The sequence below is a fragment of the Scleropages formosus genome, chromosome 1, assembly GCF_900964775.1.
Source record: "Scleropages formosus chromosome 1, fSclFor1.1, whole genome shotgun sequence".
NCBI lineage: Eukaryota > Metazoa > Chordata > Actinopteri > Osteoglossiformes > Osteoglossidae > Scleropages > Scleropages formosus.
This window is the reverse complement of record NC_041806.1, coordinates 15599620-15627073: the sequence shown is the minus strand read 5'-3', so window position 1 is coordinate 15627073 and position 27454 is coordinate 15599620. Positions and strand designations below refer to the sequence as shown.

Below are 27454 nucleotides of genomic sequence, written 5' to 3'. Positions count from 1 at the left end.
TTGTATGCTTGTGAGTGGTGCAGTGGTGGCATTACAACAGCAGCACGTCTCTTCTACCCAGTATTGACCAAGCCAGTCTTCAAGTGCCCCTTACACATATATTACACTTTATTGGCCCAGGTCATTTGCATACAAGGAATTTGACCTTGTGGTGCCCATTCAGACCTATTTGACATGACTGAACAACATTAAAGTAATAGAGTCAGTATTGTTCACAGCCATGTGCATTAGCATATGTATCCAAGTAATATGAGCATGGAGGTGGAAATAACAGCAGTGTGTCTTCATGGAAGAAAACGAATGCCATTCCCCTGTCCTTCAGAACAGCTGAAATACCATTAAGTCCGTGATGAAATTCTTAATGTCTGAATAATTTATTTTCCACGTAAACAATCAATAAGAGTTTAGTCGTGATTTGTTAATCGCCTGGCCCCTCTTTACGTTTAATAAGATTCGATTACGGACCCTTTTTACAATTGCCTTCACATTCCCATTTAATTTATTTGACAGCAGCTGCTTAGCATTTGTCTTTGTGACTATTGGACTCGCATCGATTCTCGGACTAATCAGGAGAGAGCTGGACTGCAGGCCTACACAGAACGTGCCGTCCTACCCCCACCTCCACCCCTGTCTTTCTTTGCCATTTCTCCGTATTGTGTTTGCCTCTGTTTGTCCAGGCATCTCTTGCTTGGTGTGGATTCTGTGATGGGCCTCTTCTCATCTCACTCCTCGTCCCACTCCGCTCCCTGCTCCTGCCTCCTCTCCTCCGAACCCGGTGACAGTCGAATCCGCATGAGGTTGATTTTCCTCCCACACACGAAGCTGCCGCTGCTTTGAGCCCATTGCTTCTCTTTGAATTAATAAGGACTCAAGTGAGTTGTGAACATGGGAGCCCAGTGACAATAACAGAACAGGAAGCCAAAATCAGAACACTGTCTCATTGTGATACAGACCTCCAGTTACAAACTTACAAAGATGTAAACATTTTCTGGGGTAGTTATTTTTAATTGTACTTTCTTTTCTTACCTATTTCACAAAAATGTATGTTGCGCAGACTGGGTCCTGCTCTCCAGTGGGTCTGGGGTTCAAGTCCCGCTTGGGGTGCCTTGCGGCGGACTGGCGTCCCGTCCTGGGTGTGTCCCCTCCCCCTCTGGCCTTACGCCCTGAGTTGCCGGGTAGGGCTCCGGCTCCCTGCGACCCCGTATGGGACAAGCGGTTTGGAAAATGTGTGTGTGTGTGTGTGTGTGTGTGTGTGTGTGTGTGTGTGTGTGTGTGTGTTGCGCAGCAGAACTGATCCATTTACGCTATAGTGACTATAGCTATATTTACTTGCCAAGCTGACCAAGGGCAGTTAAAGGCCACCCAAACACAATAGAATTGTGAGACTGTCTGAATTCAGCTTACTTCCACAGTGTTTATACTCTACTGTGCTTTTCTTTATTCTGTAGACAATATAGTTGGAAGTGACCAGAAGTTGATTACTGTTGAACAGCTTGTATGATGAAGCAGTCAGCACTCAGGTCTGGAGATTTAGTCACAATTTGAAGTTCATTTAAGGAAAATAATATTCTTACCGAAAAGTTTTATTATAGTTTAATCTGAGGATTTTAGTAAACTTTTTACTGTTACGGTCAAATTCAACGGGGCTACTCTTATGTCACCATTTCCCCTATAGTCCCGTAGTACTTCCTTTCCTTTGAACCTTGTCATTCATTCCGTATTGCCGTAATTTTACTCCATAATTTACCTTCTTTCCCCCAGTGGAAACAATTTGAAGATATGGGAACACTCTGCTGAGGGTCTCTCACTATTGTTGCTTCACATTACTCAGTGGAGAGCATAGTAAGGGCTTGTCTGGGCAGAGAGAGTTGACGGTCGCTTTTACCTGCTCCTGTTGAGCTCCAGGACGTCTCTGATCCCACATCCTTGTAGTGTACAATGACCTCTCAGTCTCCCTGTACCCTTGGCCTCCAGGACCCCCCCCCAACATACACACACGCACGATTGAACAGGCCTGATTGTAGGGTTTCTTCAGAAAGGAGCCATTCACACCGAGTTACTATTAATAAGAGGTGGTGGGACAGTGAGTAGTGCTGCTGTCTCACAGTGCCTTGATGGTACGAGAAAATGTGGATTTGATCCCTGCTCAGTGTGAGTATAGTTTGAAGTTCTCCCTGTGTCTGTGTGGTTTTCCTCCCACAGTCCAAAGACATGCTGTTCAGGTGGATTGGTGACTCTAAGTTACCCGTAGTGTGTGAGTGACAGATGAAGTGTGTTTCACTGATGTGTGAATGAGTGACCCATTGTAAGCAGTGTATCTAGCAGTGTAAGTCACCTGGGTGAATAAGGTGTGTGGGCTGATAACACTATAGTGTTCATTGGCAGTTGCTTCGGAGACAAGTGTCTGCTAAATAAAGTAAAATAAACAGAAGAGGTCCAGCTGGCAAGATGCTCTGCCCCAGTGCCTGTGACATTGCTTCTTCTCAGTCAGTCAGTCAACCAGCAGATGCTTTTCTCCAAAGTGACTTCCAGTTCAGAGGAAGTGAAGTGCCCCTCTGTGTAAGCTCCTCCTTGATAACCCCCAGTAAGGCAGTCGCCAGTCCAATAATTTATTTCCTCAGCACACATTTTGAGCCATGAGCTTCTTAGACAGATTTTAGTCTTTCAATATTCCTACACCTGCTTACGTCTAGCATAGAGCTGCACACTCAACATTGGTGCTTCACTCAGACACCCAACAGGATGTCCACACCTGAGATACAAAACTCTGAGGGTGGGTTGATTTGTAGATATCCAGTCCAACATGTTAACCACAGTACCTGTGTTTACACACTACACACTCTTCCACAGTTATTGTGTGGACCTTGCAGACGAACAGGTTCCCACTGCACACACTGGGCACGGCTCCCCTCTTCCTGGTGCCTTTGGAACATCTCACAATCTATAACTCCCTGTCCTTAGATGTGCTGAAGCTGAAAAATGTGAGGGAAGTAAGAATAATTAGGTGGAATTATTTTAATGCCATTATTAGTCACTGCCATAATTTGTGACATTTTCTAAGAACAATAGGAACAGTGATGGGGTCATCATTGTCAGCAATGTTTGGAGAGAGAACTTGAGGCGAGCTTCACTCTTGTGTGTCTCTTTGTGTATTTGTTGTGCATTGCTAGCAGGTGTGCCTCAGAAATATTTGGGCAGTGTGTGCCCAGTCCTCACACTGTGCTGTCCAGTGCCTTCCACTGATCCAGACCCCCAGGTAATGGGTGTTCCTGTGCAGGAGAAGTGGGTTCTCATGTCAGTCAAATATATTGATCATGTTCCTCAGAATGGGTGGAGCCTGTGTGGTCCTGTTAGAGGGGCGCTCTTGGCTCCTACGGTGTGTGCAAGTTTTCAGGAGACCCCCTAGTGCCCTATAGCTAGAGTGGCGACAACACGAACGCTTGTGTTATTTAAGATACTTTGTTGTCATTGTCACAGGTGTACAAGTTGGGGAGCTCCATCCCAACGATGTGCTGGGCCAACTTCACCTCACAATGCAGATCCTTTCACTCGGCGGCTGTACAGCTGGCATACCACACAACAGCGCTGTTAGTCAGGATGCTCTCAGTAGCAGTCCTGTAAAAGTATAGCAGAAGTTTCTGTGGGAGCTGAGTCTGTTTCAACTTCCTGAGGAATAAGAGTCTTCGTTGAGCTTTTTGACCAGCTGTGAGGTGTTGCAGGTCCATATCAGCTGCTTTGACACATAGACTCCAAGGAACTTTAGGCTTTCCATGCTTTCCACTGCTTTTCCATGTATGTGTAGGGGGAAGTGGTCTATCTCTTTTGTTCTCCTAAGGTCCAGAACCTTCTTCTTTGCCTTAGATGTGTTAAGGACCAGGTTGTCGTCCTTACACCACTCAGCCAGATATTCCACCTCAAGCCTGTAGGCCACCTCCTCATTGTCTGAAATCAGCCCAACTATCGTGGTGTCGTCTGCGAATTTAATTATGGAGTTGGAGGTGTGGAGGAGGCTGCAGTCATGGATGAAGAGTATGAAGAGCATGGTCTCGGCACGTAGCCCTGTCATGTTCTTGTGTTTAGGATGAGGGTGGAGGAGATGTGGTTACCATTTCTGACTTGGTAAAATCGTGTTTTCGTAAACTTTTAGTTAAATTGTCAGGGAGGGAGGAATTTTGGTGGGATGGAGCTCTTCTCTGGCACCCTGCTGTGGTACCTTTAAGAAGTGTAGTGTGTTGTGTCTTCAGTGAACAAGGGAAGCTGGAGAATTATAGCTGGAGAATTATTATTCAAAGATTTTAATAATGAAATCAGAAAGCATGAAACACTAAGTTAACATCACCACGTGCACATCCTCTCTTCTTCTCTACTACCTCCCTAATTTTATTTCAAAAACTCTAGCGCCAACTAGCAGTGCGCCAGTGCAAAACACCACATAGTGTAAGCCCCCTTCCCATGAAAAACTGAACAAGTGTTCATCTGATGTTTGCATCTGACGTAACAAAGCTACTTCCCCAAACATGACCGCAGTTCTGTGAGCAGGGCCTCCAGAGAAATGGGCGTGTGCTCGCAAACAGAGGTGTGCAGAGTACGCAGGCCTGTCAGTGGGTGGCTGATGGTTACTCATGCTTATTGGAACAGAGCCTTAGAAGCTCCTGCCCCCCGTCAGTGTTTGGTGTAGGTGGAGATCAAGAATCTTCCACATGGTGTTTACAACTGACTACCACTGTGTTTCTCACTGTGGTGAAGTCCATATTTGTGCAAGGCACTGGGGGATATGCTGGGAATGGTTTTTATGGCCTGTGTAATATGGGAGCATAATGTAGCACAAGGTATTGGGAAGAGACACCACTGTGCACTTAAACACCAGAGTTCAAGTCCCATTTCTACCATGACCAAGATACTTTTACTGAACTGATACAGTAAAAATTACCTTGTTGTATAAATGAGTAAATCAGTATAAGCAGTGTAGTTTACAAACTTCACGCTGTAAGTTGCTTTGCCGTAAAGTTTTACATAAATGAATAAATAAATAATATAAATGTTAAACTTTCTATGAAGGATGCTTTGTAAATTGTCATATTGCATAATTATAATAATAAGATGCAGCCCGATAGAAGAGAGAGAGAAACATGTTAGATGAAGGCCAGTTACTTTAGTAATAAAATAACCAGTAAGCTCACACACACATCCAGTATTATACTTGTATAATTTGGAGATATTGCGGAACAATATTTATGTATAAGTTAGCATCATGAACTACAGAAGTAGCATGAACTTGCTGCATGTCAGTCCCAAGGAGACAACGGCTCAAATGATTGTCACTGATCCTCGCACAATGGAAGCAATGTTCAGGTGATCTCGGTTCCATTGGGACTTATCGCTCCTCCCCCCTCCCCCACCCCGACTGCCTCCAGGACCGCTGGCTTCCCATCCTGACCGACTTCCAGAGGAGAGACACCCTGTGGGGTTTTGTCCCGCCCACGGCCTCCTCCGCAGGGGCCCCCCGCATGCCTATCACTCTGCATCTGGGCGATTACAACCTGGACGGCTTCCCAGATGCCCTGGCCATCCTGCGCAACACAAGTGGCAGGTGAGCAACCCCTCCCCCCCATGCGTGGCCAGGTTTTCCCCTCTGTCCGCTTGTATCTTTGCACTGTTTATGTGTGACGTTTGGATGCAAAGTGTAGGTTTTATCTCAATTGGGTTTTTTTTATGTCTAAATTTCACTTCTTTGCACCGCCGGGTGTTTTATTGGAGCAATTCGCAGTAAGTACCTCGTATAACGTCACAGCCCTTCTGGGGACGTTTCCGTCGGGTCCCTATAACTCCGCTCTACCTGATGTCAAGGAACTCATTCAGGGAACCGGGAAGCTGGGGGTGGAGCATTAATGCCACACTCTCCTTTTGACCTTCTTCAGAGGACTGCGCCACATGGTGCATGACTCAGAAACAACCTAGTGAGCCATCAGCACCAAGATTGCAGAAAAGCCAGGAGTTAAATGTGCTTCATCTCCCCTGAAATAAATGGCAGCGAAAGCCTCTGTTTCCTCGAGCCACACAGATGGTTGAGGTTTGGCTGAAAGGCAAATTAACATCTTTCAGGGCACCAAGGTTTCGCTAACCTTTTCTGACCTGTCTCTGGTCCTGAATCACATTTCTGCCAGCTGTCACCCCTGAAGATGGTTCCCTACATTCATCTGCTACCTGTGAGGTCCTTATTAGGTACCATTTTATTGATGACTTCAATTGGGGAGGGGGAGAAAAGAGCAAAAGACCTGTCTCTTCTCATCTCCGAGTCCTGCCTCAATTCACAGCCACGTCCTCACTCTGTCCTGTCCCAGCAGGGTGTGACTACATTGGAAGACAGGGAGATTTAACTGCTGGTCTTGTGCCCAAAAGGTTGCCAGTTCACATCTCAGGTTAAGTGTCTTTTGAGCAAGATGGTTAACCTGAGCCTCTGCAGTAAAATACCACGCTCTATAAATGGAAAGTACGAGAACTGTAAGCTTTAGATGAAAGCATCTGCTGATGAGCCAAATTATAATAATCTGCCTTTGATTTTGGGCAGCAGGGCTGCTCAGTGGGGAGTGATATTGTCTCATAGCTCCAGGGCTGGACATTGGAATCCCCTCACTGCTCTCGTTGTGTGGTGTTCTTCCTGTGTTGGTGTGGCTTCCTTTCGGGTTCTAAGGTCATGATAATTGGCACAACATTGAACTTCCTGTGTTGGTGGTGAAGATGGAGAAGTTGACAAGTGTTCTTTCGATATACTGTCAATAAGTAATCACCAGCAAGGGATCCATCAGTCAAGAGGCACTGAAGGCCACGCAACATGCAAAGATCTGGAAAAGGTCCTCAGATTGCTGAACAAACCATTTCTGTATATGGTCAGTACTGTTTTCTGTATCACTGTTTGGACATAAAAGGTGGACACTGAAGATGCAGGGCAGGAGAAGCATGGATTCTTACCTGTGGTGCTGCGGTGCAGGAAAACAAACAAAGGGATGTTATATCAAACCAAGCAGAGCAGTCATTGGAAGATGACAGAACATGAGACTGAGGTCCTCATACTTTGGACACGTCATGAAAAGATTACATTCTCTCTAAAAGCCAGTGATGATGGGAAAAAACTGGAGGTGGCAGAAGAAGAGGACGAGCATAGTTACAGTGACAATGGACACAGCAGTTTAACACTAAGGGCACAGGTGGAGCACGGAACTTTCTTGAGGCACTCTGTGTATGTGGTCCTCAAGAGTGGACACCACCTCAACGGCATTTAATAGCAAGTGGTTGATTTTTGTTGATGTGTCCGGGTTTTTTTTTTTGTGTGTGTGTTTCTCAGTCGTTGAATTTAGGTCTTTTCACACTTTGCTCCTCATCTTTTACGTTGACTTTTTACACATTTCTCTGTAGTTGTTTTATCTAGGCATTGTGTTTGCTCTACCCTTTTCTGTCCATGCTCCGACCCCCATATTGTTGGTTCTCTCAGTTAGGTTCAGGTTGTGTTGTGTTGTGTTCCCCTGAAGAGAGGTGCACGCACACACATCTCCCAGTCTGTTGGCCAGAACAGAAAACACTATGCCAGAGTGACAGAATGCTGAGTGGACGAGGACTCCCTCGGGGGACCACAGAATCATGGCCAGATATTCCATTAAAACACAGCGAGCCACAAAGAGAAATTTATTTTGTTGTGTATCTATTTATCTTATTCTTTAATTGCCCACAGGAGAGGGGCTCTGAAGTTAATGCCTTACCGCCTGGCTTGGGGTCCCACTGTCATCCTCGTGTTTGTTTGCTTTGGCACGTCGCAGGGTGTGATGAACAGTCAAAGCGAGAAGAGGAGATGTTCATACTGGTGATGACCTGCTGTGCTTTTTCAGCACCGGGCAGTGAGAGGCCTGTCAGCGGAAATGACATTGCATACAAACGCACACACACACACACACACCTGATTGGCTTCCCCTTCAGTCATCTAAGATAGATAGAGAAATGTGTCTCTTGGATGATTTTCTGAGGAGCAGTCTGCTGGATACTCAAGAGGAGTGCTGTGTGCTGGGAATGAGAGATTCACATGGTGGCACTGGGGACCAAGCAAAGGTTTGTCGGCCTCCCCCGTCCACACCTACCTACGGTGCGACAGCAGTTCTGAGTGATGGATGAAGCAGCACTCTTGGATTAAGTAGCCCATCCTGAGGGCTGCAAGCATGCAGTGCCAGACATACCTGGTTTACTGTGTCCTTACTGTCTGATACACTTGTTGTGTCACAGAACAGCAGCTCCTCTTGACTTCGTTCAGGTCTCTCATGGATGCATAGGACAAGTGGAGTTCATCTCTAAGGGCGCAATATCACGGCACATGAGAGTCGGTGCCCGTGTGTTTGTGGTCATGTGGCCATCAGTGGAGAAAGCAGACAGTGTCAACAGGACGGGTCTCAGTAAGTAGAAAGGACACGGCGTTGTGCAGCTGTCCAAGACACACTGGAGAATCCCTGAAAGTTGATGGCCTGTAGCATGTGAGAGACCCTCAGCCATCGCAAGCTGATCCCACCAGTTCAGATCTTCATCAAATTAAGCAGATTTCACTGAGATGGGATAATTACAGTGGAAGGACACATTGATGACTGTGTGCTGGTCAACAGTGGTGATCTGTCCAGGGCTTTTCCTCAAATCACTCATTCGATTGCAGGCGTCTGATGTGACAAATTGTTCTCCCTCACGGCTTAAAGTCGGAGGTCAGGAAAAGCTCAGCTCCTCAGGGGGCTAGTGTCATCTGTGATTAGAGGCTGGGATTACTGGTAAGGAGAATGGTCTCCGTTCACCACCCCTGCTAATCCTCCCAGCACCCCTTTTCATCCCTCCTTCCAGCTGTCCACTATCCCAGTGAGGAACAGCTGTCGCAATACCAATGCTTGCCTCTGGGAGCAGCATCTTCCCCACCTGAAACGGGTCTATTCGTTCAGCGGACGCATCTCTCCAAGACGAGACAAGAGAAGGTTTATTGTCATTTCAACAATATACAGCTGGTACAGTACACAATGAAGCAAAACAACGTTCCTCCAGGACCGTGGTGCTAAATAAATGGACCTCACGATTATTTACCAGTGTGTAATTGACACCTTTGTAAGATGACTTACAGCTTCAGATACACTATCATAAACTATCTGCAGTCAGTCACACATCTGTACAACAGAGAAATGTAACAGACTCACTCACACAACACACACTCAGAGTGAATCATTTAGTGTCACCCTGTAACACATCTTTGGAGTGTGGGAGGAACATGTAACATGTAAACTCCACAATAACTATGCTGGATTTGAACCTGTGTTAGAACACACAGCCCGGGAGCTTTGGGGCACTAGCTGTACCCGCTGAGCTGTATTGCTGCCTGTTTTCAGATGGTTAACAACACTGTTGTGTTAGTTCAGCACTTGATGTCACTTTTCACTGACTTGAAACTTTAAGCCAGATTAACATTTTTATTACCTTCCCTTCGCCTTGTTTACACTGTTCTGTATTTACTGGTACCATTTAGGACGGTGATTATGCACCCACATACGTAAGCGTTCCTCATCCTTGGGTGTGAAACGGTTCGTTAACCAGCGTGTCACCTGTTGTCCCAGACTGGTTCTGTATCTGTGTGCATCGGTTTGCCCCTCGTGATTTCTCTGCTTATTCATCTTGTTAGATTCACTTACAGATGATTCTATCCCACCAGCTTCTGCACAGAAATATGTTTTAATAAAACCGTCTTGATCGAGTTGTTCTCAGTAACTTTCCACGCTTCTGCCCGCCTCTACTGGCAGTAGTCTCAATTATGCTATCTACAATGAAGTAGTTGTTTGTCATCACAAAATGGTGAGTGTACGTGGGCGTTTTTAAATGGAGGACGTGCCGCTAACCAGACACTCGTATTCGAGCCTTGACAGTTTGCGCTCTTCATCGGTGGAAAGAGGCTCCATTGTAGCAGGCTTGGGTGACTCCGTTCTCCACCGTGTCAGTTTATACATCCATAAGGGCTCCAGATCAACGAAAGTTGTTAATCAGAACGACTGATTCTGATTTACCCTTTATAGGGGGTTCCCTTTAAATCTCTTTAATGGGGGTTTATTAATGTCCTGCATTAATTAGGCTACTTTGAGGAGCTCCATAGGAAATGGAACACTGGTTTATTATTTGGGCAGGACTTTGAAGAACAGGCCAGTTGTACTTATTGATTAACTAAAATGGGAGACATTACAGTGCATTGTGGTCTCACAGCCCCACAGACCACCTGCAGTCTGAATAACAGTTCCTCCGCTTGTTTTCCTCATAAGTGTATGTTACAAGTTCGAAATATAAGAACTACACTGAGTCACATGCTGCTCACTGAAAATACCACAAATGGTTTGGCTTGTCATGTAAACTGAGGATGACTGATACGGAGGCTGTCCACTTTTAATCTGATCAATAGTGTCTTTGATCAAGGTACTTATCCTGAACCGACACAGTAAAATTCACAGTGCTGTAGAAATGGGTGCATCACTAGAAGTATATTAGCGTACGATCCTTATACTTTAAGTGTCCAATAATTAAAGGCTAAAGGTTATTAACGCAGGCCGGTGCATCGTTAAGGACCAGCGCAGCATGTGTTCACAGCCTCCTTCAGCTGCAGTTTGTGAGTTTAGCCAGATCGCTTTACCGGCTCACTTGCCTCTGTGAGTATTCAGTGCAGCAGAACAGTTTTTCTAAATCAGATCCCCTTGTATAGCTCAGTGGTGCATGCTGGGATCCGAACCTGCAACAATTTGGTTACAGCAGTCAGTTTAAAAAAAACAAAAAAAAGCAGGCATTGCGGGTAATCAGATTTCCTTGGTTCTTTTCCTTGGGGCATTATGCACGCCTCTGCTTTCCTGTCTACGCTTCAAAGCCAAAGCTCCTCCCATTCCTAGTCCCGCAGATTGGCACAAGTACCCTGGCTGCAACCTCATGCACCTGCCAGTCACACCCTCCTTTTTCCGGCCCCTCCTCCATGTGCTTCCCGCCAGGCCCGGGGCACGAGTGACGTTCAGATCGGACAGGACCAGTTTGTTTTATTGAATTAGCGACGCAAGACATTTACTTCTTTCCTCTCACCTCCCAGGTCTGAATAAATGAATAAGGATGTGAATCGATGTAAAGATGAACAAACAGTGCAACTCCCCACGTCCCCCTGCCTGTGTTGCTGCCACTTGCTCTCCTCCTCATTCTCCTTCTCTGACTTTCTCATTCGTACTGGACCAGCCGAATGTGGGATGTGTGGTGATCACCATGGTTACCCCCCTTTCCTCGGGCCACACGGGAGCGTCCAGATTTCCATTAGCAGTCGCTAATAGAGCTTGTCAGCGAAAGCTGTTGAGGCTCACGGTGGAGACACGTCACGGCGATGCAGCAGGTGCGTGGTGCAGACCTCCCCCGGCACCCCCCCCTCCCGTCGGGTGACAGGCCTTGGCTGCGTTTCCACTCCACCCCCACCTCTCACCCCTGCCAAAACCTGTGTGGATGCCAGCTAGGTCAGCAAAGACGCTGTAAGAGAAATAATAATGGGTGCGCTCAACAACATGCCCACCAAGTGACCAATGAACTTCAGCTGGTGCTTCTCTAGGCACCCCATTTCCAGCCAACTGCAGGTCAAAGATTTCAGACCACAGGGAGCAGATCCCTCTGGAACATTCTAGAAGGGCAACATAAGGAAAACCTACCTTGGCAGAAAGGCAGGATTCACTTTTTAGACCCTGTGAACTTTGTTTGGGCTGCAAATCAAGTAGCGCTGACGGCTCCTGGGCTGTAGGTTTGAATCCAGCTCAGTGTGTGGAGTTTGCATGTTCTCCCTGTGTTTTCGTGGGTTCCCCTCAGGTGCTCTGGTGTCCTCCCGTTGTCCAAAGACATGTTTCAGAGGGACTTTTGACTCTCAATCGCCCTTTGTGTTTGTGTGTGTTACACTGCCGTACTGTACTAATGTGTGACCGACTGTGTACCTAACGCTGTACTTCACCATGGATAAAGGAATTACCGCTGTACGCCCTATGGGCGAAAAGTGTCCACTCAGTGGATAAATGTGAGTTTATGAGGTGGACACACAGGGTGTGTCACTGCAGAGCCAAAGGGCATAGCACCCAGAGGAAAATGTAGGCATCAAGTGCCAGTTTTCCTCCAGTTCTCCAAGGAGCATCAGACCGGTGAATGAAACATGAATGTAAATGTAAATGAGGGAGTCTTACGTAAGAGATGCCATCTGCATGCTGCAGGTTTGAGATGTACAGGGAACAAAATCCACAAGAATGGAAGTGTGTTTAGGCTCTTTAAAGCTGCCTGCCCACCCACTGAACGCCAAAGATGATTTCAACATGGTGGCACAAGTACAGCATTTGTGAGAAACTCAACCACCTTCATGGAGAAAACTTCAGATTACAGAGGAGAAGGTAGGTGTGGTTCCAACTGACTGGAATCTCCTTATTGGACAGGAGAAGGTGGCTGTGGTTGTGAGCCAATGGCAGCTTTATGCTTCATACACACAGCAGTTTTTTGCCTCCAGGCATCTGAAGAACTTCCTGAGAGACTTGCTGGGAGGGGAATTTAAAGATAGGAGGAAATGGAAGTCCACTATATGTGCGTATGCGTGTGTGCGTGCGTGCAAGTGTTCATCTTTTTGACCCCCCAGTACACCATGTAGAAGACAGTTTCTCAGTGCCCAGCCGAGGATCCCTAGCGCCCAATTAGTGTCCACGTCACGGTAACTTTACTCAAGGGAAGGAGCAAGAGAACAGCAGGAGAGGGGTACAGCTGTGCTGACTGGACGGTGACGTGATTACTACACTCTCGTCACCAGGAAGTCCCCATGTGGACATCCTCACCTGCCTTAACCCTGAGCCCAGGTGGGAGCCGAGGTGTCAGGCGGCGTCCTACATTGCCCCCTGGTGTTGACCTCTGAGGCTGTCCTCAGAGTTTCTCTGCTGCCCTCATGACTTTGGGAAAGTGGAGTCCAGGCTCCACAAACAGGTTTGCACAAGGGGGGCACAGGCTCCAGCACCGTGTGTGTGTGTGTGTGTGTGTGTGTGTGTGTGTGTGTGTGTGTGTGTGTGTGTGTGTCTGGGCAAGGCCGAGCTTTTTCACACAATCACTGCTCCAAGTCAGAGGACGAACAGAGGGCTGAGCAAACGGCAGGGGGCAAGAAGAGAGAGCTTCCTCTGAGACACTCTGCCGTCTTTGTGCTTCCTTTCGTGTGCGCATGTGCTTTTTGTGAGTTTGCGGATGTGTGTTAGGGAATTCGTCTCCTTTTTATTTAAGGCTTACAGACACTATCCCCTCAGGTGATGGGGGGGATAGCCCTGACCTTGAGCAGGTCCTCCTGGAGATTCCCAAGCAGCTCAGGACCTCAGGCTTTGAATACACAGAGAACAAAGTAGTGAGTGAAGCAGCGTCACATTAGATCCTCTCGGCTCACGACTGAGCATCTGCTTGAAGGATGCTCACAATCCATTGTTTCACCAGGACCACTGCCTTGCGAACCATTACACTATAGATCTGCATCTTTCCTGGAGGAGTTTTATTATTGCTATTATTATTAACCATTTTGAACTGCCTCGTTTCAGTGTGAAGTCATTTTGAAGCTCCTTTCTGCAGCCTCCAGTCCTCCTTGGGTCACCTCACAGGCTCCAGCTTCTGTTTGTCACGTGTCCCAGGCCACTTCCCCCACCTCCTCAGATCAGCCTCCTTACGGGGGGAAGTGGACTGCTGTGCTACAGATACGGACACAGAAGTGGAAGCATTTTGGGTGTTGGGCTGTAATCAGTGTTTGATCTCCTTGTGTCAGGAATCAAACCCGGGGATGGGGTGCGGAGAAATATGGTGAAACAAGTGGGCTAGAGCACGCTGTGCAGACGCAGTCTCCAGAGAGGGTGGGCATCCGCAGAGGGTATGTCTTAGTTGTGCACTATGGGTGTTTTGCTCTCCGCTGGTGATACTAACGCCCCCACCCCTGGGCCACTGCTGTTCTCGGTGCCCCCGCCCTGCTCATGTGTTCGCTCTATTGCAGCGCCCAACAGGCCTTCCTCCTGGAGAACGTGCCCTGCAGCAACACAAGCTGCCGGGACGCCGGCCGCACCTTCCGCATCCACTGGGACCAGTCAGACCTGAGCTCCATTCGCGGCGCCGCCGTCATCGCCACCTTCTTCGACATCTATGAGGACGTAAGTACTGTGGTAGGGCTTTTGACGTGCCTAATTGCTGCAGACCGCAAAAGATGATCGCATATGGACACACCAGGTACAGAACTGACAGGTGCCCTGAAATCAGAGTGTTAACATGTACAGTACACGAGTAAGATGGAGTCTGTTGCTGAAGACTGGTTTTTGTCACATTTGGTAAACAAGTGTGATGAGGAAATGAAGTGACACATCTTTGCAGCTCATGTGCAGTAGATACAGGATGTGCTCCTGTCCAGCTGTTCCTACACAGGTTCAGCAATTGGGGGGGCAGTCATTTCAGTCTATCAAATGCATGATCCTTTTGATTCTGTGTTGTATATGAGGCCATCAGTGTTAAGTACGGAAACATCACCCCCCCAATGCACCTGGGACTGTGCTCACTGTATGTGTGGTACCCCTGCCTGTGTGTGGGAGCTGCCACCCTGCGGTTTGTTCACATTCCGCTGCACAGACTCTTAAAGCCCCCCCGAAAGATGCCTCCCTCTCCTCACCATCGCATTTCCCACCCTAATTGTTTGCCTTATGGTGCCTGAGAGCGAGGAGGACTCCTTTCTCAGCGACACACTGGTACACAGACTGCAAATGGCCTGCAAGACCCCCTCCCCCATTGCAGGGTTCTGCCAAGACAGTGATCGCTTTTGAGGCCGCAGTCGGCTCCTGTCTCCATTGTGACCGCATCATGAAGGGGCAGAGGAGGCCTGGTGGGGAATCGCCCTCGTTGCATCCCTATGACCGGCCTCCGTAACCCATTGTGTATTGGCTCTGCCCACCACTCCCAGCTCCCGCCGCCCAAGAGAGGGTCTCTCTCCCTGTTTAACCCTGTCTGCATAAAGAGATTGCCTCTTTTAATGAACGGGGGGCCTTTGGTCCTACTCCCACCCCACTCCCCATGACCCCCTGCAGGGCTGGAGCAGCACTTAACTTGTTTGCTCTCTAGTATGTGTGGTACATGTCTGGTCTCATGTGACCGTCGTGTTTGTTTTCTGCCTCTGACACATTAAAACCCACAAATCCGGCATATGCCACTTCCCCTCCCTTTGCCATGATTCCCTTAATAAGCATATCAAAGTATGAGACTATTATTTATTGCCACTGTAATAAAAGATCTTTTTTTAGTCCATTAAGAAGATGAAATAGGCCTGTAGGAGGGGGAAATGGGGGCGAAATTTCCCAGCGTCACCTCCTTATGTCGGAGATTTATTCGTGCTTCTCATTTGCAGGGAATATTAGATATGATCGTGCTCAGCAAGGAGGACGGCAAGGAGGAGCTCACAATCCACGCGCTCAAGAACAACTTTGAGGCGGATGCCTACTTTGTTAAAGTTATCGGTGAGTGTAAAGCTTTGGAGAAATTCCTCTCTTGCTCCCCCTCCTTTTCACAAACTTGGGTTCAGATTGCTCACCAGAAGGTCAGGTGTTTTGGTCCCAGGAGGAGAAGAGCACTGGCACCTCAAGTGCTTACATGCAGCTCTTTAAACAGATTGTGTTGCTGGAAGCCACATGTGTTGGTCACTTACAGGCTTATTCTAAAAGGAAAAAAATAATAATAAATAGGTATTATGTCCCTTCTGTTTCTTTGTGAGGCACAGGGTAGAAAACAGGTTTTTCTGCGCAGACAAGTGGTTCCATCACAGATGAAGACAGTTGTCACACAAGCAGATGCTGCTGATGTCAAGTACAGCAGGAATTGAGTTTCATTTGTCATTTATTCACTCACTGAAACCCACATTGTTCTGGTAGAGCCGCAGCTCACATCCCCACCTGGTTCTGTGACGGAAGGTCTGCATGAGCAGGGAGCTTTCGTGCCGCTGGGGTTGCATGACCGCAGAAGACCGTGCTGAGTGCCTGATGGACCGCGATGGCAGGGCAGGGACGGTCGGTCCTGGGTTCCCACCTCTACCTTGCTCTGCTTCCTCTTCCCTAGCCATCAGGGGAGTGCTCCCTGCACTTGCAGCCCATTTAATATTGATGACATTTAGAATGCTGACATTTGGAAAAGGGTGTACGGTCAAGGAAGGCGGCAGCGCTAATACCCTTTAATCTCGGTCCCTGGGTCTTAATTAAAGATGAACCGTGGCAGCGCAGCTCCCCCCATCGGGGCCGCAGACAGGGCCCTTTGCACACATTAGCTGCCTCCTATTGATCAGTCGTTCATTAGGCTGTGCGGTCGTGCACCAAGCCCTTGCTCCAGAGCTTACGCGCCACCTAGAGCTTGGGGCACCTTCGTGGAGAGCGCGTGCATCACTACACTGTCAGGAGAACCCAAGCTGCTCTTGTCAAGTAGATGGAAGACAGGAGGCGCTGGGTGTAATTTACTGTGAACCAGCATCTGCTCCTCAGCTGGGGAGGCCAAGATGGAGTGAAGGTGTCAGGCAGCATTGCAGCGCGTGCGCACGTGTGTGTCCATGTTCTCTACAGTATGATTTCCAGTCAGCAAACCATAATGAGGCAGGCTTCGCTCTGTAACCTTTGACCTTTCCTGTGTTCAGCCAGAAGTCCAGTGCCCAGGCAAGAAGAGTAGGACTGGGTCAGAAAGCCATTGATATTGTCTATCCATGTGCATCTGTGAATGAGAGACTTTGAACCATCTGTGAAGAAATAGTGCAGTAAAACCCCAGAAACTGTACACAATAAAATGCAAGGTGTCAGTTGCCACGGTTACAAGTTGGCGCTCCAGAATAGAGTGTGTATCAAGCAAGGTGCCAGCATATCGACTTTGTCTGAGTGTTTCACCAGAAGAAGCTCTTAAGGATGAACCAATGTGAGCTCGTGCTCCGATCGGGGGGCCATCATCACTGGACCGGCTGCTTTACTGCTTTACCCTCGATGTACGCTCACCCCCAACTTCGAGGCCCTCGGCTCTGCGATACCTTTGCTGCTGTAAAACTGACTGATAATGACTCCACTGGGTTTTTTTTACTAACCGCAGCTTGCTGCCATTTCCCTTAATGGCGTTAATAAAGCAGGATCGGAGCAGGAGGTATAGTGGCCCCTGTGGGACAGGTTAAAGGGCCAGCTGGGGGGCTTATAGGGTACTAAATCAGTATCTGCTCAGGGCCAATGCCAGACCCCAGCCCTCTGATCACAGAGGAAACCACTGAAGGAAGTGCACACCAGTGGGTCTGCAACGCGGCCATCACACTGGGTGATGCTCGTCCTCGGCCACCCTGGACCCAGTGCCTCAGTTTCTGGTCTACAGTCAAGAGACTGCCTCATCTTCTTTTAGTTGGGTAGCGGAGGTGTGGCCATGTACTGGGGCGTGTTGCCCTCCATCAGCTGGGGTGTGGCTTTTCATTAAAGTGATGTCCCTGGTGGTTTTGTTACTCTGGCAGTCCAGTCTGCTGCTCTTCAAGTCCACAGACTGTGTTTTAACAACCCAGTAGTTTATGACCAGCAATCTGTGCAGTGTGACCCGTCCCCCATGTGAAAAGCCAGGATAACCTCAGGAAGTTATTTTTTTAATAGCTGCTAAAATGCATTGTAGTCAAAAATGTGAATGAGAGTGACATGAATAACACTCAACCATTTAGACATGTTGAGTCGATGGCTTTCAGAGAATAAATGTTGTTTTGTATGTTATGTCGCCATTGAATTAGCTTGAGTTCATGTACCGGGTTTGCATGGTTTCAGCCCAGTGGAGAAAGTTCTGGAAGGACAAGACAGTAACTCCAACGTTGCCCCAGCCAGTGCAGCACATCGCAGAAGGGCCCTGTAACTAATGGAGACCAGTTAATACTGACTCTACTCCTTTAAGGGGTTCGTACCAGAATACGTCACATGCTCTCCCATGTGGGGGGTCCTGGCTGTGCGAGGAATGAAGGTGGGGGCCTGGGGGAGGAATGAATGAGGGAGAGACAACAGCATCCGTGTTAGCAATCAGGCGCTATTTAGCGGAGTGCTAGCCGCTGAAGAGCTCTTGCATAACGAGTCATACACTTTCACAGCCCAAGAGAGGCAGCCAATGGGGGCCATTGTTCTCCCCCATCATTTAGGCAGATTTAAATTACCCACGATTGAGAAACATCTGCAGGCTCACTGCCGTCCCACGACACACCCTCTCAACGCCAGGCGCATCTTCCGTCATCTGACTCCGGCAAAATTATTGCCTTTCAAAACCACTCATCTGTTCAGGCAACTTCCGCAGCAGAGCAGATGGAAAAGAGGGGAAGGAGGGGAGTGTGAGCTGAGCCCCTGCTTAGTTGCAATGCATGATGGATCATGTGTGCGTGTATGTGTGTGCGCGGGCACCTGGCCCTACACCCCACATAGAACTTCTCACCCAGCTGGCATTTACAAAATGAATATTGAATCTGACATGAGAACAGCTCAGATTTTTGGGCCACGCCCCCTCCAGTTTATTGGGCCATGCCCTCTTCAGCCCCCAGCTATTCACAAAGCCGTACCTTGGGAACAACTGGAGTGTACAGGTGAAAGGTGTTGGAGCTGACAGGTCACTGTGTAAGTCTGCACAGTCAGTGACTGAGCAAACAAAATACACCTGACTGACTGACTGACTGCCAGACTGACAGACAGAGTGTTTGGAAATTTGCCTGGAGGCATCGATGCTAAAGAAGCACAAGTGTGTGCATGTTGGAGTAGACGGCACTGAGGCCGTGTGGAGGGTTACCTGCGAAGGGATCCTGGGCGGAAAGCAGTCAGGAGGTGGCCTTTGAGCAAGGTACTTCACAGTGAAACTTGTCAGCTCTGTAAATGTCCGACTGTCACCTCTGCAGGCAGCACCGAGGCCTGAGGGTTTATAAATAATGGAGCTCCATGTTGGGTATCTTTCAATGTGCAGGAGACACCTTTGAAAGTCGGGTCTCCCCAAGACCAGTCGCCGCCACTGCTAGCAGAAGCACTGCTTTCAAAGGGCAGCTCAGCTGTTTCTCAGGTAGTTAATGAAATTCCCAGACAAAGCAAGTGGAGTGCGTTATTGTGGCAACTGACGACCAGGGTGACAAGATGTCTGATTATGCAACGAGCAACTCACTTTTCCCTACATAACTGTATAGAAGCACGAACACACACACACTGTAGGAGGTTTTTACAAGGGTTAAGTTGAAACATGCTGGGTGAGGGCAGTCAGAGTGAGGTCATTAACATGACCCTTTGTTCTCTACATTTGCATTTATCTCACACTTCTCCAAAGCCACTTACACTTATCCAGTTATAGAGTAGGGTAATTTTTACTGTTTCAGTTCAGGGTAAGTACCTTGATCAAGGGTACTACAGCAGGCGATGGGATTTGAACCTGCGTTCTTCAGGTGGAAAGCCCAGCTCTAGCCACTGCACCACCTACTGTTCTCCAAGGCCGGTGTAGTTCCTGGCTCCGCTTGCTCAGATCACAAGTGCTTAGCGCCAGACGACAGCGAGTGTCCTTGAGCGCCACCCCCATGGACTCTTCACTTCAACTCTCCACGATGGTGATAATGTTGTCTCTTTCGGGCTGCAGCATGATGTTCCCCTCCTTCCATTTTGCACATCTCCAGCACTTGATTGTCCCTTACGAAGAAGCCCAAAACAAACCATTGATTGTTGGTTTTCTGTGCCTTCTTCGCTTCCCCCATTTACATGGTTTGAGATGCTCCGATAAGAGGCCAACAGCGCACTTCAAAGTGACACGATTAATATGGCAATTATCACCCCTCAGGGTACCCCTCGGCATGGAGCTGTGACTCACCACTCGCTCCTGCGTTTCCTGCACATTAGCTCCAGTCCCGTTAGAGCAGCTCTCACTACCCAACCCCTGCTCTGGAGGGCAGATATAGGGGTTGGTGCGGTCTGGGGTCTGGGGCTGGCTTGAAGAGTCCAGGTGAGGACCGGTTGTCTGTTCATAGGACAAATCAAGCCCAACAGCTTCACCCCCTTGGAGTCACCCATGGAAATTTGTTATATCTGCTGATGTCATACTGTGTACCTGCATTGTGTCTCTCCATTTGAATTTATTCTTTTTTTTCCGCAACTTACAAAGATTCATGAGGTTTGTTCACTAACCTTCTTAACCAACTGTAAAAATAGGTAAATCAGTGTAATTTTTACTGTATCAATTAAGGGTAAGTTCCCTTTAGCAGGAGGAGGGATTTGAACCTGCAACAGATTCAGTTGTATGATAACATCTTGTGTTACCCATTGAGGACCAGTGACAGCTCCAGGTTCTGTGAGATCAACTGTAGACCTTCTGACATGAGTTCTGCAAACATCCCACAGACAAAGATATGAGAATTTGTCTGCTAATCTTGTGTACAGTAAAAGCTTCGGTCTAATACCCCATTTAGAGTTTCTTGGGTTTGCATAATCTCAAATACTCATATTTCTAGAGAACGTCATTTTCTCAGAAAGGAGAAGAACGGGAGCTCGGGTGGTTGGGATCGGAGTTTAATTCATTGCCCATTTTGGTGTTTTTGATGAGGATGTTTCATTGCGAGTCAAACATGGAAAAAGGAGAGAAGGTGGAAGAAGGGCATCCATCTTGTCCAAGACAGTAACGTCAGAAAGCCATCGAATACCACTGCATATCAAGTTGTTAGGCCCCGTCGAGTCAGCGTCGACTTTCGGTGACAAAGTAGATTGAATGTCTCCAAAATGTTCTGTCCTCCATTTGGGTCCTTAGGCTGAAAATGGCCTGTTTCCATGTCATTGTGACTTAGTCCATCCGATTGATCCGTTTCCACTTCAGCGCTGTTTCTTTTTCATTAGTGCACCAGGTACTTGTAGTGTGATAGTTAGTTTCCACAAGTATAAAGAGCCGGTTAGAAATCTGAGTACGCTGTGCAACTGTTTTTTTCCTTGTTTGATAACGTTCACATTCAGGCCGTAACTCAAACTCTATGCAACTCCTAGTCCAGGCCATGGTGATATCTAGAGTACTGCAACTCCCTCCTGTCTGGCCTTCCAGTCTCTGCCATCAAACCTCTCCAGCTGATGCAGAACTCTGCTGCACAAGTTAGGTTTGACCTGCTGAAGTGTTCCCATGTCTCACCCCTCCTAGTCTCTCTGCACTGGCTTCCTATAGTTGCCCATATCAAATTCAACACTCTAGTTACAGCCTACAAAGCCACTAATGCATCTGCTCCCTGATACCTACAAGACCTGATCACTCCCTAAACCCCAGCAAGAGCACTGTGTTCCTCCATCTCTCCCTACTTGGTTGTCCCACACACAAGATGTTCAAAATCAAAAGTCTGAAGGTTTTTGATTTTGCCTCGGATGTGGTGGAATGACCTCCCCCTCTCACTCAGAACTGCTAAATCTCTCTCTACATTTAAGGGTCTCAAAGCTCACCTCTTTCACACTCAGTCTTCAGCTGATCTCATGAGTGCTTGAAAAAAGTGTACTTGTTCATGTTTAATATAATAAATTATATGCAGCTACTCATGTATACTGGTTCATATGATGGTATGTGCCAAACTGACTCTTCTGAAGAATCACGTTTCCATCCATATCTCCACTGTTAATGTTATGCACTTTTTGTTTTGTTCTCTGAGATAAGTTGCTCTTGAAAAAAGCATCTGCTAAATGGATAAATGTAAAATGTGGGTCATTCATTTGAGGTGTGGAAGTCAGTCGTATGGATCAGGGAGTCAGAATTTCAAATAGTTGAGTCCAGCTGCTCAGTATTTGTAATACACAGAGGGGGGTGAGCACATAAGTTGTGCCTGTGTGGTTCCTCCTGGCCAGCCTGGCAGTGACAATGTCATGGTGAGGGGCTAGTTTACCAGTTGCAGAGGTGGTCTTCACAAACTCAGTAGCAGTCTCAACCATCATGGCTATCATACCATACTTTAGAGGCACTTAATTCTTTAGGAGGATATAGACCTAAAATGTATTTCAGAGTTGTGTAAAAGCTGTCTGATGGAGAAGAAAAGTGAAGGCAACCCAGACTAATGACCTGTCTAAGTGACCCTGAGCGATGGACAGCTGTGATGGGTTGATCAGTCCATGTTTGACCTTGAGCTGCTCAGGATCTGTTTGTTAAACCCACCTGACACCCTTCTGCACGAACCAATGTCTACATCCGCATGTCGTTTGATTGAGTCCTGCTCCAGATACATAAAATAATAATGACTAATGAGACATTTAGTATGAGTTTCCATGTAGGTCATATGTGTTTTTTTTTAATTCACTGAAAATACTCTTCACATCGAGTGATGTCAGACTGCAATGCTCAGCGCTCTAGTGCCAGTGACTTAACCGAGTGTGACAGCGCGAACCCGCAGTATGGCCACTCCACCAGGACTCATCTAGGGGGGGATTTTCCAACGCAGCAAACCCCACCCCCAGCTGCATCTCATCCCCCTTAACACGGTGGAGGCCTAAGCTGGAGGAGAGAACAATGTCACTCTGTAATACAACAGATGAATCCATACAAATGTGAAATGTTTTTTTAGATCATTAATGGATTAGAGTGTTTTCTGTGTTTAAGCCCTCGCCCTAGTGTGGTGGTTGTTCCTGGGCTCCAGCTGGAAATGGGAGAGATGGGAGGTGGTGGTTTCCATTTGAACTTGCAGTAACCTTGGCATCTCTTCTGATCAGAATTTCTGAACCTTTGAGAATCTGACCGGAACTATGGATCGATCCTAAAATATATTCATACATAAATTCGGAGAAACTAGTATTGTATTTCACTGAAAATTGATGACCTTCACACAGAATTGTGTCAGTTAATAATAGCAGTGTAATATTTTTATTTTAACTCTTATGTAGTTAGTATTATTCTTCAAGCCAACCTGTATTTCAAGGACCCCCTGAAGCTTAGAAGCTAAGAACCCCTGTGTTGAACCGTCCTGTTCTGAATCCTCTCACAACAAATTACTATTACAATGTGTACCTGCAACTAAGTGTGTGTGAAAGTACTGGGCTTGTCATGAGTCTCTTTGTGTTCATTTTTGTGTATATCCGTATGTGCCTGTTTTCCTTTTCATCGGTGCCTTTATGTGCGTTTCTGTGTATCTGTGTCTTTACCTTCTTTTCAGTGTATTTCTCTGCTTATGTGTATGTTTGTGTTTGCCTTCTCATCAGCATCTAGCTCTGTGTATGTGTGTGTCTGCTCTCCATCAGCATGCAGCCCGTTGTGTCTGGGAGGCAGATCCCACCGCTGTCTGTGACAGCAGGGAGAACTCAGTGCCGCAGTCGTTTGGAACGTGGCACAGAAAGTCAATGACCTGCCCTGGTTCAGGTTGGGCTTTGGCCTGGAGGCTGGAGCATGGTAAAATACATGCTTTGGATGTACAGCTTGCGTCATGATGTTTGGCTAATGTCAGAGATGAAGGCCCTCTTGTTGGGTCCAGGCTCGGCGGTCCAGCTCAGGTCCCGCGGTCAGCGCAGAATCCTGTTCTCATGCAGCGGCCTTGTTAGATAACCGCTGTGCTTATTTGTCAGTGTCTCATTAAAGTCATTAAACATGTTGTGAGGGATTACCGGAGCACATGGATATTGAATCAGAACCAGAACACAAAGGCCGTTATTAATGTCTACACAAGTCCTGTGGCGTGAGGCACTCCGTGTGAGCCTGCTGGACCTCATCCAGAACCTCATCCAGAGAGGACCGGCTCAGGGTCTGGGACCTGCGAGAGGTGCTGCACTCTTGAGAGAGAGTCAGCTCTGGCGGAGGGATGAGGGGAGGTTTTCAGAATGCTGGAAAATAGTTGTGGTTAGGGTCCATGTTAAAAATATTAACTATTTTGTTGACCTCCCGTGTTAGATAACCAACTTTGCGTTGATTTACATTTGTAGAGCAAGGGAATTTTTACTGTTTCAATTCAGGTAAGTACCTTGATGAAGGGTACCACAGCACAAGATTCCACCACCCACTTCCCATGAATAAGGTCTCCGAACTAAACTTCAACAGCAAAATGCCTAAAACTAGGTTCTGAGGATGTTGGTTCCAATCTCTCACACTTTCCCTCACACACACAAGAGTTTGTTTCTTAGGCAATGGGTTCACTCATTTATACAACTAGGTATTTTACTGTAGGAGATGACAATGATGACCGTGTTGAAGGGTTCTACCTCAGCGTCCTTTCTGGGATTTAAACTAACATTCTCCTGTTTGTGGGTGTATTGCAGAGGCTTGGAGGGCTGGCCCCACTCCACTGACATTTATTAGCTGTGAGCAACTTCAGTGGCGCCGACTCATTCGGGACGGCTGTTGGAAATCTTTATTTGGACCACAGGTGTCGATAGACAAAGGCCTTAAAGGAGCCAATCAGTATGCGAATATTGTCTCTGTCCTGATGAGGAACTAATGATTTCTCCTGGCCGCTTGCGCCTGGGGAAAGGTCTCCACAAGTCTTCTCTCTCTTTTTCCTTTTTTTGGCATGTGTAGAGAGGCACACCATGCCAAGTGCTTCTCTCTTTTGAGTACAAGTAGAGCTGAGGGGACCAACCGTGGGCCATCCTCTTGGTCACATCCCTGGCAGGGACAGCTTTTGTGTTCCTCTAAGTGCCTGATTTGTGTTAGTCTTTGTGTTTGCACATAGGAGTTTAGTGTGTCCACCGTGTCGGTGAGGGGAGGGCTCACAGTGTTTTTAAGAGCCAAACATTGGAAGCACAGAAAGGTTAGATAGGTTACCATACTTTGGACATGTCATGAGAGGACTGGATTCCCTTGAAAAGACTGTGATGATGGGAGCAGCTGGAGGAGACAGAATAGGACAAGCAGCATCCAGATGGATGGACTCCATGACAGTGAACACAGCACTAAGGATGGGAGTGGAGGACAGAACTTTCTGAAAGGACTCACAGACATGGACTCAACAACAGCAGTTGGTGTCGTAAAGGTTAGCTCCTGTCCTTTAATGGTGTGGCTTCAAAACCTCCCACTGTGTGTGTGTATTAGATTTATTCATTTAGCTGATGCTTTTCTCCGAAGCGACTTACAGCATTGTCACAATTATACACCAGTTTATACAGCTGGGTAATTTTACTGGAGCAACTTAGGGTAAGTACCTTGCTCCAGGCTACCACAACCAAAGGTGGGGATCAAACTTGCAACCTCTAGGTCCAAAAGAAGAGGCCCTAACCACTATGCTACCAGCTGTCCACTATGGGAAGCATGTCCATGTGCAAGTGTGTTTGTTTGACTGAAAGGGGAAGGCACCCTGCTGGGCCCATCTGCCCTTCGCTGCCATTGCAGCTCTCTCTGTGTGTGTGTGTGTGTGTGTGTGTGTGTGTGTGTGTGTGTGTGTGTGTGTGTGTGTGTGTGCGCGCGCGCGCACGCGCACGCGCACACACAAAAGCAGACAAGTGAGAAGGTTAGCAATATTGTGATGTTTTTATTAGCTTGCAAACCTTTTCTCCCCCGTATTTTATGGGGAGAAGTCTTTTTGTAAAGCCATTAATATTTATCCTACAAGAACAGTAATACAAATATACAAAGTGACTTATTTGTGTGGAGATTTGTGGGAATTATTATATTGTCTCAGTTTTTATTAATATACCCAGCAGTGCTGTCCTCACTCCTAGTTGTGTTATTCCATATTCAGTGCTGCAGAAATAATGTGCGTTTAGTGAGGGATGGGGCCCTGGGGAGTAAAGATGCCTGGAAAAACCTTCTGTGAACCATGATGCCCTGCCAATGGGGACTGTATGAGACCCTCGGTGTCGAGTCTTGTCAACATGAGCCCATCTGTCCCCACACACACACCACCTTCCTGAAGACATGACCTCTAACCATGTGCTTTTCTCTGCTCTCCTTCCAGTGCTCAGCGGACTGTGCTCCAACGACTGCCCAGGCAAAGTGAAGGTGAGACTGGGGTGGGGGTGGGGCAATATGAGGTGCAGCAAATGCAGGGAAGGAGTATGGTATTAGCACTGAGGCTTGCCACTATTTTTATTTATTCGTTTATTTATTTATTGACCTCCTATATTCATTGATTTTTGCCTGTCATCCAAGATGTTTTCCTCAGATTTATTTTTTTTCTTGCTTCTTTGTGTTTAAGTGGGTTGGAGTGGCCCAGCTCTGCCCTGAGAGAGAGAGAGAGAGATTTTCCTCCGTCAGAGACAGCAGCCTGTTACAGTGACTTCAGAATGCAGTTTTCATTATGCGTCAACAACTAATCACACACTGTACCATAAGATCCATACACAAAATCTATTGATGGTGACCATAACCAAGAAAAAATAATCCACTAACACATGAATAAGTCTGTCTGGCCCTCAAGGGTCAGTACTGCATTTACATTTTTTCATTCAGCATAGAGTTTTCTTCGTAGTGACATAAAACTCGGAGTGAACAGAAGTGCATCAATAACAGACAATGAGCTTTAGACACACAGGATTATGGACACACGGCTTGTTTGTCTAACAACATCATGCTGCTGGTTCCCAGTAGCTCGTATGCATGTGACCGTCAAATAGCAAATGCATAGATAATCAGAGCACATGGCTTTGGATCCATTCATGTAGCTGTCAGGAGAGGAGTGGCTCTGAAGGAGATGCTGTGAATCCCTTCTTCAATGTGGGATGGGCCCAGCAGCTCTGAGGGTCACAGTCAGGTCACTGCATCATATTAGGGTACAGAAGTAAGAGGCTTTAGACTGGGATCACCAGTCCCACCAGGCTTTTTTAGTGGGACCACCAAGCAACCAGAATTATTAAAAGACAGCCCACGGTCCAGCATCTGAACTTTGAATAAGGAGGGTCCTCACTTTGTACCTGAGGAGCATCAGTGATGGTGATAGTGGTGTTCTGATGGTCATTGAATATTTACAAGTGTTAATGTTAGATACACTAAACTGCCTGTAGTTATTCACTCATTTATACAGCAGGGAAAAGTTGTACACTCACTTTCTCACACACACAATGCAGGCAACTTGGAGTCACCAGCTTGCCTGAAACACATGTCTTCAGACTGTGGGAGGAAACCAGATCACCTGGAGGAACCTTTCATGAAAATGAGAATGTGCAAACTTTACACAGACTGAGGCAGGTTTGAACCTATACCCCAGGAGCAAGGAGTTACCAGTACTACCTGCTGATCCACACTGGTCTCTCATTCTGTCCTGGTTCTCCCTGGTTCTCATTCAGCAGCAGTCATAGTGGACAGGAAAGGGAGGCAGTGTCCCCCCAACAGCTGCTTTTACTTTTTCGTTAGGCAGTAAAAGCAGCAGTAATACTCCCTTTACTGTGTGTTGTCCACCAATGAAGAGACACATGGTGCCACTTCCTGGCGACTTTGTAACTCCTCTTGTGGCCCAGTGATGTGGCTAGAACGGCGTCCGGGAGGCCTG

At 47.3% G+C, this 27454-nt stretch overlaps 1 protein-coding gene across 1 annotated transcript in view; it reads left to right on the top strand.

Moving 5' to 3' along the window:
• Window positions 1-27454, top strand: part of itfg1 (integrin alpha FG-GAP repeat containing 1) — an 88518-nt gene that overhangs the window by 34092 nt on the left and 26972 nt on the right. Inside the window, exons 10-13 of the mRNA XM_018758157.1 lie at window positions 5415-5590; window positions 14054-14207; window positions 15446-15554; window positions 25925-25968. Of these exons, the coding sequence (XP_018613673.1) occupies window positions 5415-5590; window positions 14054-14207; window positions 15446-15554; window positions 25925-25968 (483 nt within the window). The remainder of the gene's footprint in view (window positions 1-5414; window positions 5591-14053; window positions 14208-15445; window positions 15555-25924; window positions 25969-27454) is intronic.